At 38.9% G+C, this 17,220-nt stretch overlaps 2 protein-coding genes across 3 annotated transcripts in view; one reads left to right on the top strand and one right to left on the bottom strand.

Annotated features, from left to right (window-relative positions):
• The window catches only part of LOC128659967 (zinc finger protein 850-like), a 161,557-nt gene that overhangs the window by 63,503 nt on the left and 80,834 nt on the right, over positions 1-17,220 (bottom strand). The window lies entirely within an intron of this gene.
• Positions 6,684-8,589, top strand: LOC128659969 (gastrula zinc finger protein XlCGF26.1-like). The gene has a single exon (XM_053713561.1). It carries the CDS (start codon positions 6,729-6,731, stop codon positions 8,358-8,360), a length of 1,632 nt encoding a protein of 543 aa, XP_053569536.1. The 5' UTR covers positions 6,684-6,728; the 3' UTR covers positions 8,361-8,589.

Below are 17,220 nucleotides of genomic sequence, written 5' to 3'. Positions count from 1 at the left end.
ACATTGGACTTCAAAGATCTCAGTAACAAACATACATGATAAACCCTCATAAGTTTATATCATGTATAATATATCTGGTAATTTATAGCAGAAGAAATGAGGAATATGAGGGCATACAACCTCCCAGGTGATCTCTCTGTTAATACTGCAGTCAGACCATGCGGTCATCACTAACACCATGTTAAGAGGGGTACGCTGAACATCATATATTACCCAGTCATAAACTTTTAACAAATATAAAGTTAAGACCTACTCCAGACCACATCGGTAGTGCATATTCTATATACAGTAGGCAGCAAAAATTATTAGCTTTCTCTGATCCATGTAGGAAAACAGTTCATCCATAATAAACAAAGATGATTGGCATGTGAGATACATAGGGGAACTTAATAGTCAGAAGTGGAATAATAAAGTCTCATAATATGAAATGCAAAAACATATTGTTGTCCATGGCTTTACATGAAAATTTAGTTAATAGGTTAAGATCCTTAATGTTCTTACTTTTGCCTCCCAAACTGCTCTCAGCGTAGAAGGGAAGTATGTTAAATTAGGGCGGGGGGGGATTCTCCGCCCATTCCAATGCGATAGTTTAGTACCTGGATAATTGGGAGAATATTTTCCTAGGAGCGAGGTGGCTTCGGGAGCCAGTTCAGCAAACTCGAACTTGAGGTAAGACAGTTGGGTCAGTTGGGAAAAATTGTCTGAGTTCTGGAGTATACTCCTCATCATCATGTATTCACAGATAGCTGGCATTTGTTGTGAGACCCGGGAATTTGCAGCGTCTCTGCAAATCAATTTGGTGGCTGGGCCAAGGGTGATGAGGAAATGCAGCCATACCTCTGTGTTTGGTGTATCCAAGAGAATGGCTGTAATCTCAGGGGTTGCTGACAGTGTGTGTCCCAAGCTTGCTGCGGGAGATGATCCTTCCATGTCAGCAGAACCACCACAAGTTTCTTTCATCAGAGAAAGATTTTCTCCCATGCTTGCGCAGCTCCTGTTTGCTCCATCTGTTGGTTTGTTGATTTAAAGCTGGAATGTGGCAGTTTCAGGCGCAGATTCTTCCCTTGCTGTGATAGCCAGGCTGTTGGGGCTAAGCTGTATCGGTATATCCACTGTCTCCAAATGTAGAGTATCCTGGTTGCCAGTTTCCAGAGAGGAAGCTCTTTTCCCTGCTGTGGGGTAGTCCCCTCTCGCCGTATCTGTGTCTGTCGGGTCGGAGTCCAAGTAGTCGGTCTCTTGTAAGCCAGTTGGTCTTACCCTATCCGGCTTGTGGAGAGCTGGTTAAAAGATCACCGCCATTCTTTCATCCAGTCTCTGGGTATGCAACTGTAGTATCACTCACAATTGTGTAAGAAAGAAAGCTTCCTCCATTTTCAGTTAGCATGTAGGGGATAGCGTAAACTTTAGCCTTAGTACGCTACGAATATGTAGTCCTGTCAGCAATAGGGACAGTGCAAGTTTAAGAAGAAGGACTGTGCACAGCTTGTTGTGGGGACGGTGTTGAGGCTTCTGTGATAGGGGAAGGCCTCAGAATGAATAGCCCAGTACTGAGGGCAATTAAGCAATGCCAAGAATTAAAACCCTAAATTTTAAATCAGGCTGTCCACAGACCAGTTTCTACAATAGTTTGAATAATATATATCCAGTTTTAGCTTCACATTTTTGGAGATAACTTAAGGAGTTGAAGCTCAGTGCGACCATTAAGATGGCTGCCGCCCTGAAGTCCCCCCTATTACATTGTATTTTTATTATGCATCCATGCTTTTGTAATTTTATTTTTTATGGTCCTTTTTAAATGGACTGAATTTGCCAAAATAACATCTCATTATATTATCACTCTATGTTAACACAATTTTTTTCTTAACTCTATCCAATTGATTTAAGACAACTCAGTATTGACCAAGAGAAGTTAAAGGGCCATTATACACTCATTTTTTCTTTGCATAAATGTTTTGTAGATGATCTATTTATAAAGCCCATAAAGTTTGTTTTTTTTAAAAAATGTATAATTTTGCTTATTTTTAAAGAACATTGCTCTGATTTTCAGACTCTTAACCAAGCCCCAAAGTTTTATTTACCGTCAGCTACCTTCTCCAGCTTGCTCCTGTTTGTGTAAAGGGTCTTTTCATATGCAAAAAAGGGGGAGGGGGGCAGTGTCTTATTTCCCACTTGCAGTGGGCTTTCCCTCTGCCTTTTCAACAGAGCTAAACTGAAAGCTTCTAAGTAAGTTTTTAAACAGTTTTATACTGGATTTTTATATCAGTATCTGTGCATCTTATTCTTTATAGTAGTGTCTATTACATGCAGTTATATGAAAATGAGTGTATACTGTCCCTTTAAAGGACTGGGTGGGAAGCACATGACAAAATGTCTTACAGTGAGAATTAGTAGGAAGTACAATACCAATACTGCAGTATGCAAATTAACATATTTAAACAAATGATTTTTAACATTTATTTCAGGAGAAAATATTGTTTCATATAAATGATGGAGAACAAAGTTATAATACGGTATATTTGTAATGTTGTGATATGGCCCCACTTAATTAGATTTTCTACCATTATGTTGTATAGATCTGGGAAGATTCATATTTAAAGGGCAACTGTAGTACCCATAGAGTTGACTGTACTAAATGCATGTGCTGAATCAACATCACATTTTGGAAAAGGTATGGAGTGAGCGCTAAAACAAGCTTAATAGGCCAATAGGATGAAGAAGTGCACTAAAATGGTTCAAATGGGCTAGAACGATATAATGCTGATCTCAATAAAATGGACAATTTAATATGCATATAAACAAAAATAGGTAGTAGACGTAGATAAAGTTAAAATACTTAACATTAGCATGGATCCATGTAATGACTAAAACAGGTGTACAACAACGGTAAAAACAATAATAAAAACAGTGATAAACAGACAGATAAGAAGTCAGTGAGATCCTCTGCGAATTAGGTCAGAGGTCTCTTTCTATGTGTAGATGTAGTTGCGAATAGACACAGTAGAAACAATAATAATGGTGTCTGAGTGATAAAATGCAATAAGTGAAAAAATGCAATAATGGTTGGTGAAAATTCAATTACAATTGGTAAAAAACAAAAAAAAAATAATCCCAAATATGATTCAAAGTTCAAAGTACAAGTGAGAAAATAAACAGTGACCAAGGGTGATCCAAATCAGATAAATCAACAATCCATAAAATCCATATGTTGAAAAAATTAGTGGTGTAAAGTGTCAGTCCAAAAATCCATATATAAAAAGTGATCCAGAAACAAAACAGAAATGGTGATCCAAAAATTGCAGATAATAGTTCAAAAGTAGAATCCAAGGTAATATAAAAATAAAAGTCTATGTAGAAAAACCTTCCATATCAAAATATGTTGTGGAGAAATGACACGTGAAAAACAAAACGTTGGTACAATAAATACACAAAAATTGATAATAAACAAACGATCCAAACCTGTGAAAAGACAGAAACAAAAAATAGTGCAATAAAGTTTGTTACGCTTTAGAAGGTATGAAAATAAGCTCACCAGTATGTCTGTGTCAACGCGTTTCGGCCTATCTTAAGGCCTTTCTCAAGACTATACTGATGTGTAACTACTGGGAGCTTATATGGGGTGCCAAGTGATGCTATTGGTGGTAGGTTTTGGCGCCAAAAATGGATGTGACACCTCTTCCTGTTTAGCCTATTGGATTCTGGGACATAATAGAACTCTTTTTCTTTTTGTTTAAATCATATTATTATTATAACATTACTACTTATATTCGATTACCACATTATGTTTCAAAAGTTACCTATAATTTATTCATTTCTACAGTTGATTTCAATCCAAATTGTATTGAAAAAAACGTTAGTGAATACCATTACTTCCGGTTTCGGTAAAAATCACTTCCGGTATGTCACTTCCGGTTTCGTTCGGGTCACTTCCGGTTTTGGCGATTTTACTCCCCACTTCCGGTTTTAGATTGTTTAGTGATACTATGATGAATCCCATGTCACTTTGTAATAAAATAGTTTTGGGCATATCTTCAATAATAATGTTATTATATAGGAGTAGATTATCAATTGTTAAAAGCCTGAAATTGTCCATTAGAAACAATGTTGGACTAATCACATACAATGTATCAAATGGAATATTAAAAGAATATATAAGTTAAACATATATACATGTGTATATATATATATATATATATAAAAAGATGACGTGTATAAATAAGTAGACAAATAAATAAATAAGATCAATATAGTTAAATACATTTGAATAGTCTCCTAAAATCGTTATGAAAATCAATAATGTGTGAGTCCAAATTCTAAAGACCCATATATTGGGTGAAAGTATTGATGTCAGTTAGGGAGAAACACAAATATATATGAACCTACAGACATATATATATAGGTCCCATTCACCTTTTGAGCCAATATATGGGTCTTTAGAATTTGGACTCACACATTATTGATTTTCATAACGATTTTAGGAGACTATATTGATCTTATTTATTTATTTGTCTACTTATTTATACACGTCATCTTTTTATATATATATATATACACACATGTATATATGTTTAACTTATATATTCTTTTAATATTCCATTTGATACATTGTATGTGATTAGTCCAACATTGTTTCTAATGGACAGGCTTTTAACAATTGATAATCTACTCCTATATAATAACATTATTATTGAAGATATGCCCAAAACTATTTTATTACAAAGTGACATGGGATTCATCATAGTATCACTAAACAATCTAAAACCGGAAGTGGGGAGTAAAATCGCCAAAACCGGAAGTGACCCGAACGAAACCGGAAGTGACATACCGGAAGTGATTTTTACCGAAACCGGAAGTGATACACGAAACCGGAAGTAATGGTATTCACTAACGTTTTTTTCAATACAATTTGGATTGAAATCAACTGTAGAAATGAATAAATTATAGGTAACTTTTGAAACATAATGTGGTAATCGAATATAAGTAGTAATGTTATAATAATAATATGATTTAAACAAAAAGAAAAAGAGTTCTATTATGTCCCAGAATCCAATAGGCTAAACAGGAAGAGGTGTCACATCCATTTTTGGCGCCAAAACCTACCACCAATAGCATCACTTGGCACCCCATATAAGCTCCCAGTAGTTACACATCAGTATAGTCTTGAGAAAGGCCTTAAGATAGGCCGAAACGCGTTGACACAGACATACTGGTGAGCTTATTTTCATACCTTCTAAAGCGTAACAAACTTTATTGCACTATTTTTTGTTTCTGTCTTTTCACAGGTTTGGATCGTTTGTTTATTATCAATTTTTGTGTATTTATTGTACCAACGTTTTGTTTTTCACGTGTCATTTCTCCACAACATATTTTGATATGGAAGGTTTTTCTACATAGACTTTTATTTTTATATTACCTTGGATTCTACTTTTGAACTATTATCTGCAATTTTTGGATCACCATTTCTGTTTTGTTTCTGGATCACTTTTTATATATGGATTTTTGGACTGACACTTTACACCACTAATTTTTTCAACATATGGATTTTATGGATTGTTGATTTATCTGATTTGGATCACCCTTGGTCACTGTTTATTTTCTCACTTGTACTTTGAACTTTGAATCATATTTGGGATTATTTTTTTTGTTTTTTACCAATTGTAATTGAATTTTCACCAACCATTATTGCATTTTTTCACTTATTGCATTTTATCACTCAGACACCATTATTATTGTTTCTACTGTGTCTATTCGCAACTACATCTACACATAGAAAGAGACCTCTGACCTAATTCGCAGAGGATCTCACTGACTTCTTATCTGTCTGTTTATCACTGTTTTTATTATTGTTTTTACCGTTGTTGTACACCTGTTTTAGTCATTACATGGATCCATGCTAATGTTAAGTATTTTAACTTTATCTGCGTCTACTACCTATTTTTGTTTATATGCATATTAAATTGTCCATTTTATTGAGATCAGCATTATATCGTTCTAGCCAATTTGAACCATTTTAGTGCACTTCTTCATCCTATTGGCCTATTAAGCTTGTTTTAGCGCTCACTCCATACCTTTTCCACTGTTTCCTTCTTGTAGTCCGCTAGGGGACTTATTTGGTAGTGAGCTTTAGGCTGTCTTTTTAGCGCTTGGGATACTACATACATAGTATCAACATCACATTTTGCAGTGACTATTATTATTATTAAACTAATAAAGTTTTTGGCTGTTTTATATAAATCAAACAATCACAAACTCTCAAAACATCTCACACTTATCATTAGTCTGTGATGATTAAGGCATCATGTTCTCACCCAACTGGTTGAGCATGAGCCGGGCAGGGCTGTATTTGCAGTTGCTTGTGAAATGTTAAATGAGGATGGTGAATGCTACCTCTCTTCCTCAGAATACAGATGTTCTTGTTCCCTGGCTGAGAACATTATCCACATGCACCTTGTTTAATGTGGCCCTATAACTTGTTGTCATCAGTAATTTAGGTTACTATGATGTAGTAATGTCTACATTCTATCTCATCCTTTTTTAATTTGTGATTAAAGGTAAATAAATTTAAAAATACAAAAAGGAAGACATTTTTGAGTAAAAAAAAATGATTTTTTTTATTGAGATGGATTATATTATAAAGAATAAAAAGTCTTATTTTTCTTTATTCCATTTCTTTTTATGTAGACAAACACGTCAATAGTTCATATCCATCCTTCACTACAGGAAGCATCAGAATGATACTGCAAACTCCAATAGTCTTAGACACCAATGACTATTCACAAACATTGGGGATATCACAGCAGATATTTAAAGGAGATGGTGAATTGGCAGGAACTGGGCAGCAATCATTATGTACAGAGAGTAATTTAGTCATCAAACAAGAGGACAACATTTATGCCTTATCTAGTGAAATTATTATCCCTGAGGATAAACCACACACATTTACTGAGTTTTTAAAACATATTAAAGAAGGGAAAAGTCTACAGTCTAGCCAAATAATTAATACAAAGGAGAAACCTTTCAAATCTACAGAATATGAGAAAAGCTTTAGATGGAAGTCTCATCTACTAGAACACCACAAAATTCACACAGGTGAGAAACCACACACATGTACTGAGTGCGGCAAATGTTTTACACAAATGAATCATCTGAAAACTCATAAAAAGATTCACACAGGGGAAAAGCCTTTCACATGTACAGAGTGTGGAAAACGTTTTACACAAAAGAGTTATCTGAAAACTCATGGAAGGATTCACACAGGAGAAAAACCATTCACATGTACAGAGTGTGGAAAAAGCTTTACAAAAAAGGGTCATCTGAAAACTCATGAAATTATTCACACAGGGGAAAAGCCTTTCATATGTACAGAGTGTGGAAAACGTTTTACAGAAAAGAGGAGTCTGAAAATTCATGAAATGATTCACACAGGAGAAAAGCCTTTCACATGTACAGAGTGTGGAAAAAGTTTTACACAAAAGAGTAGGCTGAAAACTCATGAAATGATTCACACAGGAGAAAAGCCTTTCACATGTACAGAGTGTGGAAAAAGTTTTACACCAAAGAGTAGTCTGAAAACTCATGAAATTATTCACACAGGGGTAAAGCCTTTCACATGTACAGAGTGTGGAAAAGGTTTTACAAAAAAGAGAGATCTGAAAACTCATAAAAGGAATCACACAGGGGAAAAGCCTTTCATATGTACAGTGTGTGGAAAAGGTTTTACACAAAAGAGTGATCTGAAAAAGCATGAAAGGAGTCACACAGGTGAAGAGCTGTTCACATGTACAGAGTGTGGAAAAAGTTTTACAAAAATTAGTAATCTGAAAATTCATGAAAGGATTCACACAGGGGAAAAGCCGTTCACATGTACAGAGTGTGGAAAACGTTTTACAGAAAAGAGGAGTCTGAAAATTCATGAAATGAGTCACACAGGAGAAAAGCCTTTCACATGTACAGAGTGTGGAAAAAGTTTTATAGCAAAGAGTAATCTGAAAACTCATGAAATGATTCACACAGGAGAAAAGCCATTCACATGTACAGAGTGTGGAACAAGTTTTACAGAAAAGAGGGGTCTGAAAACTCATGAAATGATTCACACAGGAGAAAAGCCTTTCACATGTACAGAGTGTGGAAAAAGTTTTATAGCAAAGAGTAATCTGAAAACTCATGAAATGATTCACACAGGAGAAAAGCCATTCACATGTACAGAGTGTGGAACAAGTTTTACAGAAAAGAGGGGTCTGAAAACTCATGAAATGATTCACACAGGAGAAAAGCCTTTTACATGTACAGAGTGTGGAAAAAGTTTTATAGCAAAGAGTAATCTGAAAACTCATGAAACTATTCACAAGGGAAGAAACATTTAACATGTTTAGAAAGTAAGGTTGCTACCTTTTGCACAGCTGATTATCTGACACTTTGCAAATGGACGTGGTTGAGGATGTGATTAGGGGTGTGGCTTCACATGACCTTAAAGGGATATTCCAGCCAAATTTGGAATCCACGTGTATGCATTTCAGTTTTGAGTAGAAGCATTTTTGCAGTATACATGTATTAGAAAAAATACTTTTAATAAAAGTTATAGTTGTTTCAAAAGTGTATTTAAGTGTGCACCATGTACCAGCATTTTAAACACAACACTTCCTCAGAGAGCCTAAGGTTCTTTTACCATCTGGTAATGACTCAATTTGTTCATTGCTGATATGATACAAGACCCACTGGTGCTATGAGCAACTGCAGTGTTTAAAATGCTGGTGCACTGAGAATATCTAGTTATGCTTCACATGCACGTGCAGAGAAAAATATTATCAATAAAATAGTGATAACTTTTACTAGAAACATTTTTGCCAATGCATGTTTATTGCAAATATGTTTCTATCCAAAGATGTAATTCATCTGTGTATTTATATTTTGACCAGAGTGTCCGTTTTAATAATATATATATTACCATTTTTTGGTCTGCCATTTAAGGTTTGAGTGTTATAATGTTTAATTTAATAAACTCAGCAAAGATATATGAGAGAAAGATATATACAGTTTGGTAGACAGACTAACCGAAAGGTATATACATAAACAGAGAGACATATATATATATATATATATATATATATATATATATATATATATATATATATATATATAAATATGAGCAGCTGGAGAGCACTCTCACTTCTTAGGTCGATCTGCCAGGGTGCATGCAGGAGTTGAATAATAACAATGAACAAATGGCAGCACTCACTGGTCCTTTAAATGTGTAATTTATTTTGTGACGTTTCGGGGACCATATCCCCTTCCTCAGACGTCTGAGGAAGGGGATATGGTCCCCGAAACGTCACAAAATAAATTACACATTTAAAGGACCAGTGAGTGCTGCCATTTGTTCATTGTTTTATATATATATATATATATATATATATATATATACACACATTTATTATTATATACACATTGGTAGATGTAATGAAAGAAGAAGACAGCGCAAATCCGACTCAAGGTAGTATTTTAACAGATGCGCAAATCCACACGTTTAAAATGTGCAACTCACAAGAAATACATAAGACATCAGCCCCTAAAACGGATAATCCAATCATCCAGGAGATCACAACAGACGGCTACCGGAACAGTTCCTTAGACCAAACAGTCAGAGATACAAATGTTCCCGGCTTGTGATCAGCTGTATACGTCACAGGGTGAATTTTTCCTTTCACTACGGATCCTCAAAGCGACCAAGACAAACTCTACGCATTTCGCCAGTGACACCCCGGCTTTCTCAAGAGCCCCCTGTAGACTTCCTGCTTGCCGTATGTGTAACGCCCCCCTTCCTCCTGCATCTGGTCAAACACAAAGTGTGAACAGATTTCTGATGATCTGGGTGTAGCCTACACTGTCTGGGTGGCAACCCTATCTGAAACACGGACATATGACTCAAAATGATTTAAAACCTGGACTTTGCTGGTGAAACCCAGATGGGTGGCAACCCTATTAGAAAGTGGAAAAAAGGTTTTTATTGAAATCGGGTATTACAAAACACCAAATGTCACGGATACCAGACAGCCGAGGCTGCCCCCCCCCCTCTGCCTGCCTGACTCCTTGTCACACCAGATCTGTCCCTTTCATGACTAGCAGGATCTTGCTGTCTCTTGCTATCTACTGTGTTGCCATGCTGTGCCAGGCCACAAGAGTTGAACCCCTACCACCTCACCCCCTCCTGTTCCTCAGCAGATTTGGGCTACCGAGAGCAACCGCGATCTCCCAGACCTTTTGTTTCATTTATTTGGTGATGAGTACTTTGTCAGAGAAGAGCTGGTCTCTGATCGGAAAAACCTTCCTGGGCTGGCCAGGCTCCTGGAACTCCTGGTTGGCTGCTGTGACAGCAGACACCGGCCTAACCCCTCTCATGCTGGCCAGGCTCCTGGAACTCCCGGTCAGCCACAGAACAGCAGGACACCCACTGACTTTATCTCTGGTTGCACCAGCAGCCATTTGCCCTAGAGTGCTGCTCTTTTGGGAATTGGTAGCCCCTAGTGGAGCTCCTTTGGGAACAATCCTACCCCCATAAATTCAATGGACTGTCTCTCCAGTCCCCAGTAATGAATCACGCCGCTTTTTGGACTGTGGCATCTGGGGACCGAGAGCTTTAAAATGACACCCTGGAAGGGCCACCGCTCCACAGGGATTATCCCAAAAACACCACCCCTGGGTACTGGGATTCTGTGGGACTGTGGCTGCTATGGAGGTGCCAGCCTATCTGAAGGGGCGAGAATGGTGGGAAAATTGTGGGATTGTCCAGTGTCTTATCAACATTAGCTTTGTGTATAAGGGAATGTGTTTTCCAAAAAAATCAGTTCTTGTTCCACCTGAATGTTAGTATGTTTAGTTATTTGGGTGGGCTCCTGCTAAATCACTTCTCTGCTACATAGTGGCCCCTTCTCTGGCAGAGCTACCTAGTCAGGGTAGTCGGAATCTGTCACAGGGTGGGACCCTGAATACTGGTGCTGTCGGGCATCAGGGGTGGCTACAGGCTGTGGTCACTTGCCATCTACATAGCTGCAGTCGGCAGGGAGGAATCCGGACCCATTTGGCAGAGCTACCCAGGTGGAGTAGTAGCGGGGTATCAGTCACACCAAATATTTACACACAAATAAACTTTATATACACAGTGTACAAACCTTTTTACAATTATCCTAAAGAGGACAAACTGTAAATAGAAGCATCAAAAAGGATGTTATTGTAAATAATACTTTCTAAATCTCAGTTATAAAGGCCTCAGATGCTCTCCTGCTGTCCTTTGTTCCTCTATATATGTGCACCTCATTTTCTCTCATATAAATGTGATAGAACACCACACAGGAATATACAGATCTGTCCTCCTACTGACCAGTTTACACAACCATTCACCACCAGTGTTGTTTATTAACCCCTTAAGGACAAGGCCATTTTTCAATTTCTTTCCCTTAAGGACTATTTTTACATTTCTGCAGTGTTTGTGTTTAGCTGTAATTTTCCTCTTACTCATTTACTGTACCCACACATATTATATACCCTTTTTCTCGCCGTTAAACTTTCTTTCTTTCTAAATATACCATTATTTTCATCATATCTTATAATTTAGAAAAAATAAATAAAAAATATGAGTAAAAAAATGGAAAAAAACTAACTTTTTCTAACTTTGACCCCCAAAATCTGTTACACATCTACAACCACCAAAAACACCCATGCTAAATAGTTTCTAAATTTTGTCCTGAGTTTAGAAATACCCAATGTTTACATGTTCTTTGCCTTTTTTGCAAGTTATAGGGCAATAAATACAAGTAGCACTTTGCTATTGCCAAACCACTTTTTTTCAAAATTAGCGCTAGTTACATTGGGACACTGATATCTTTCAGGAATCCCTTGACATGTATATATCAAGACCCATTTTGGTATATTTCATGCCACCATTTCACCGCCAAATGCGATCAAATAAAAAAAACTTTCACTTTTTCACAAATTTTTTCACAAACTTTAGGTTTCTCACTGATATTATTTACAAATAACTTGTGCAATTATGGCATAAATGGTTGTAAATGCTTCTCTGGGATCCCCTTTGTTCAGAAATAGCAGACATATATGGCTTTGGCGTTGCTTTTTGGTAATTAGAAGGCCGCAAAATGCCACTGCGCATAACAATAGAGCACAAAACTAGTCAGGGAGTTTGTGTGCCCTGTACTGCCTAATTTTAAATGTTACAATAAAGGTTTAATCTTTTTTTAACCTTTTTTTTTGTCAGCCCTTGCTTTACTCCTTAATAGTGCAGCTGCCCACTCTCTTTTTGTTGCATTCATTCACGGCTGCACCGGACGTTTTTTTGCAGCTTGCACCCCTGCCACCTGTGCTCGTTGGTATGCTCTGTTTTTCTCCCCGGATCAAGCCATCACTTCCTGTAGCGGCTGGATTCTTGTGAACCCCAAGTATTGATCTAGGCCCATCTTGGTATATATCATGACACAATTTCATCGCCAAATGCGATCAAATAAAAAAAAATGTAAATTTTTCACGATTTTAGGTTTCTCACTGAAATTATTTACAAACAACTTGTGCAATTATGGCATAAATGGTTGTAAATGCTTCTCTGGGATCCCTTTGTTCAGAAATAGCAGACATATATGGCTTTGGCGTTGCTTTTTGGTAATTAGAAGGGCGCTAAATGCTGCTGCGCATCACACGTGTATTATGCCCAGCAGTGCAGAGGTTAATTAGGTAGCTTGTAGGGTTAATTTTAGCTTTAGTGTAGAGATCATCCTACCACCTGACACATCACACCCCCTGATTCCTCCCAAACAGCTCTCTTCCCTCCCCCACCCCACAATTGTCCCCATCATCTTAAGTACTGGCAGAAAGTCTGCCAGTACTAAAATAAAAAGGTATCTCTTTTTCTTTTTTCTTTTTTTAAAGCATATTTACATATGCTGCTGTGTATGGTCCCTTCTTTAGCCCCCAACCTCCCTGATCCCCCCCCCCCAAACAGCTCTCTAACCCTCCCCCTCTACCTTATTTGGTGCCAAAAATATATTTTTTATTTTATTTTCTATTTTCTGTAGTGTAGCTTCCCCCCAAAAAAAGACCACCCCCCCACCCCCTCCCAGATCCCTTCGCAACTTATTAACCCATTCCCTCCCCCCTTTCTCCCACTCCCCATGCACGCGCCCGCCCGCCACCGCGTGCGCGCGCGCATCCGTGTGCACCCCCGGCAGCCATGCCCCCGATCCTGCCCCTCTCTTAATCATAAGAGCCAATCATGGCCGCCCACCCGCCTCTCACTTTGGCTCCCACCCACCAACGATTTTCAGCCATCGATGTCCGGTGCAGAGAGGGCCACAGAGTGGCTCTCTCTGCACCGGAGGGGTAAAAAGTGTTAATGCAGGATGCAATAACCAGAAAGCGGCTGGAAGCGATCATGATCGCTTCCAGCTGCTTTAAACCCCAATGTCGTACAGGGTACGTCTCTGGTCTTTAAAGACCAGCTTGTGCAAGATGTACCCTGTACGACATGAGTCTTTAAAGGGTTAATATGCCAGTGTTAGGAGTTTTACATTTGATTTACACAGGGGAGAAATTAAATATATTTACAGAATAAAGGAGTCTTTATATGAATAGAGTGTTAGAGAATTATATAAACAAGAACATCAGTCTCAAATGATTGACATCTGGGAGATATATTTAATTTGCATATCATGTGGATAAACCTTTTTTTATAGCAATAGATGCTTAGCATTGTACATGTTATTTACCAGAGGAATTACTGAGGGGAAACTGATTTTATTTCATGAGACACAATATCAGTAACCGGTACATTTGTGATCATAATCAGTTTAATTTAAATGGCTACTATAACCTACATGTATACTGGGTATCAGTGACGTGTGGTGAGGTCAGAGGTTGGTGAGGCACTAGATATTATATGCTGGAGAAACACATATACCGCGGGCCACACGTACCCCCAACAGGGCAGGTTTTAATTATAGCTGAACCAGTGCATAGATTAATCAGCTGATGGGTGAGAGCAGGTTAGTAACCATGGTGTTACTGATCAGCTGATTATTTCACCTGTGCACTGGTTCAGCTATAATGAAAAACTTGCCTGTTGGGGGTACTTGAGGATTTTGTGTTTTACAAATACACGCACAAATAAAAACCACTAAAAACAGAATTTATGCTTACCTGATAAATTACTTTCTCCAACGGTGTGTCCGGTCCACGGCGTCATCCTTACTTGTGGGATATTCTCTTCCCCAACAGGAAATGGCAAAGAGCCCAGCAAAGCTGGTCACATGATCCCTCCTAGGCTCCGCCTACCCCAGTCATTCGACCGACGTAAAGGAGGAATATGCATAGGAGAAATCATATGATACCGTGGTGACTGTAGTTAGAGAAAATAATTCATCAGACCTGATTAAAAAAACCAGGGCGGGCCGTGGACCGGACACACCGTTGGAGAAAGTAATTTATCAGGTAAGCATAAATTCTGTTTTCTCCAACATAGGTGTGTCCGGTCCACGGCGTCATCCTTACTTGTGGGAACCAATACCAAAGCTTTAGGACACTGATGATGGGAGGGAGCAAATCAGGTCACCTAGATGGAAGGCACCACGGCTTGCAAAACCTTTCTCCCAAAAATAGCCTCAGAAGAAGCAAAAGTATCAAATTTGTAAAATTTGGTAAAAGTGTGCAGTGAAGACCAAGTCGCTGCCTTACACATCTGATCAACAGAAGCCTCGTTCTTGAAGGCCCATGTGGAAGCCACAGCCCTAGTGGAGTGAGCTGTGATTCTTTCAGGAGGCTGCCGTCCGGCAGTCTCATAAGCCAATCGGATGATGCTTTTAAGCCAAAAAGAGAGAGAGGTAGAAGTTGCTTTTTGACCTCTCCTTTTACCTGAATAAACAACAAACAAAGAAGATGTTTGTCTGAAATCCTTTGTAGCCTCTAAATAGAATTTTAGAGCACGAACTACATCCAAATTGTGTAACAAACGTTCCTTCTTTGAAACTGGATTCGGACACAAAGAAGGCACAACTATCTCCTGGTTAATATTTTTGTTAGAAACAACTTTCGGAAGAAAACCAGGTTTAGTACGCAAAACCACCTTATCTGTATGGAACACCAGATAAGGAGGAGAACACTGCAGAGCAGATAACTCTGAAACTCTTCTAGCAGAAGAAATTGCAACCAAAAACAAAACTTTCCAAGATAGTAACTTAATATCTACGGAATGTAAGGGTTCAAACGGAACCCCTTGAAGAACTGAAAGAACTAAATTGAGACTCCAAGGAGGAGTCAAAGGTTTGTAAACAGGCTTGATTCTAACCAGAGCCTGAACAAAAGCTTGAACATCTGGCACAGCCGCCAGCTTTTTGTGAAGTAAGACAGATAAAGCAGAAATCTGTCCCTTCAAAGAACTTGCAGATAATCCTTTCTCCAAACCTTCTTGTAGAAAGGATAAAATCTTAGGAATTTTTATCTTGTTCCATGGGAATCCTTTAGCTTCACACCAACAGATATATTTTTTCCATATTTTATGGTAAATTGTCCTAGTTACAGGCTTTCTAGCCTGAATAAGAGTATCAATGACAGAATCTGAAAAACCACGCTTTGATAAAATCAAGCGTTCAATCTCCAAGCAGTCAGTTGGAGTGAAGCCAGATTCGGATGTTCGAATGGACCTTGAACAAGAAGGTCCTGTCTCAAAGGTAGCTTCCATGGTGGAGCCGATGACATATTCACCAGGTCTGCATACCAAGTCCTGCGTGGCCACGCAGGAGCTATCAAGATCACCGAAGCCCTCTCCTGATTGATCCTGGCTACCAGCCTGGGAATGAGAGGAAACGGTGGGAATACATAAGCTAGGTTGAAGGTCCAAGGGGCTACTAGTGCATCTACTAGAGTCGCCTTGGGATCCCTGGATCTGGACCCGTAGCAAGGAACCTTGAAGTTCTGACGAGACGCCATCAGATCCATGTCTGGAATGCCCCATAATTGAGTTATTTGGGCAAAGATTTCCGGATGGAGTTCCCACTCCCCCGGATGGAATGTCTGACGACTCAGAAAATCCGCTTCCCAATTTTCCACTCCTGGGCTGTGGATCGCAGACAAGTGGCAGGAGTGATCCTCCGCCCATTGAATTATTTTGGTCACTTCTTCCATCGCCAGGGAACTCCTTGTTCCCCCCTGATGATTGATATATGCAACAGTCGTCATGTTGTCTGATTGAAACCTTATGAATTTGGCCTTTGCTAGTTGAGGCCAAGCTTTGAGAGCATTGAATATCGCTCTCAGTTCCAGAATGTTTATCGGGAGAAGAGATTCTTCCCGAGACCATAGACCCTGAGCTTTCAGGGGTTCCCAGACCGCGCCCCAGCCCACCAGACTGGCGTCGGTCGTGACAATGACCCACTCTGGTCTGCGGAAGCTCATTCCCTGTGACAGGTTGTTCAGGGTCAGCCACCAACTGAGTGAATCTCTGGTTCCCTGATCTACTTGGATCGTCGGAGACAAGTCTGTATAATCCCCATTCCACTGTCTGAGCATGCACAGTTGTAATGGTCTTAGATGAATTCGTGCAAAAGGAACTATGTCCATTGCCGCAACCATCAAACCTATTACTTCCATGCACTGCGCTATGGAAGGAAGACGAACAGAATGAAGTACTTGACAAGAGCTTAGAAGTTTTGATTTTCTGGCCTCTGTCAGAAAAATCTTCATTTCTAAGGAGTCTATTATTGTTCCCAAGAAGGGAACTCTTGTTGACGGGGACAGAGAACTTTTTTCTATGTTCACCTTCCACCCGTGAGATCTGAGAAAGGCTAGGACAATGTCCGTATGAGCCTTTGCTTTTGACAGAGACGACGCTTGAATCAGTATGTCGTCCAAGTAAGGTACTACTGCAATGCCCCTTGGTCTTAGCACCGCTAGAAGGGACCCTAGTACCTTTGTGAAAATCCTTGGAGCAGTGGCTAATCCGAATGGAAGTGCCACAAACTGGTAATGCTTGTCCAGAAACGCAAACCTTAGGAACCGATGATGTTCCTTGTGGATAGGAATATGTAGATACGCATCCTTTAAATCCACCGTGGTCATGAATTGACCTTCCTGGATGGTAGGAAGAATTGTTCGAATGGTTTCCATTTTGAACGGTGGAACCCTGAGAAATTTGTTTAGAATCTTGAGATCTAAGATTGGTCTGAATGTTCC

This window comes from Bombina bombina, chromosome 5 (assembly GCF_027579735.1).
Source record: "Bombina bombina isolate aBomBom1 chromosome 5, aBomBom1.pri, whole genome shotgun sequence".
In the NCBI taxonomy this organism is placed as follows: Eukaryota; Metazoa; Chordata; class Amphibia; order Anura; family Bombinatoridae; genus Bombina; species Bombina bombina.
Note: the sequence above shows the minus strand (reverse complement) of the source record. Positions and strands in the feature narration are given on the sequence as shown.

What these genes read in the sequence shown, in the direction of transcription:
- LOC128659969 (XM_053713561.1), top strand. Translation starts at nt 6,729, where the DNA reads ATGATACTGCAAACTCCAATAGTCTTAGACACCAATGACTATTCACAA.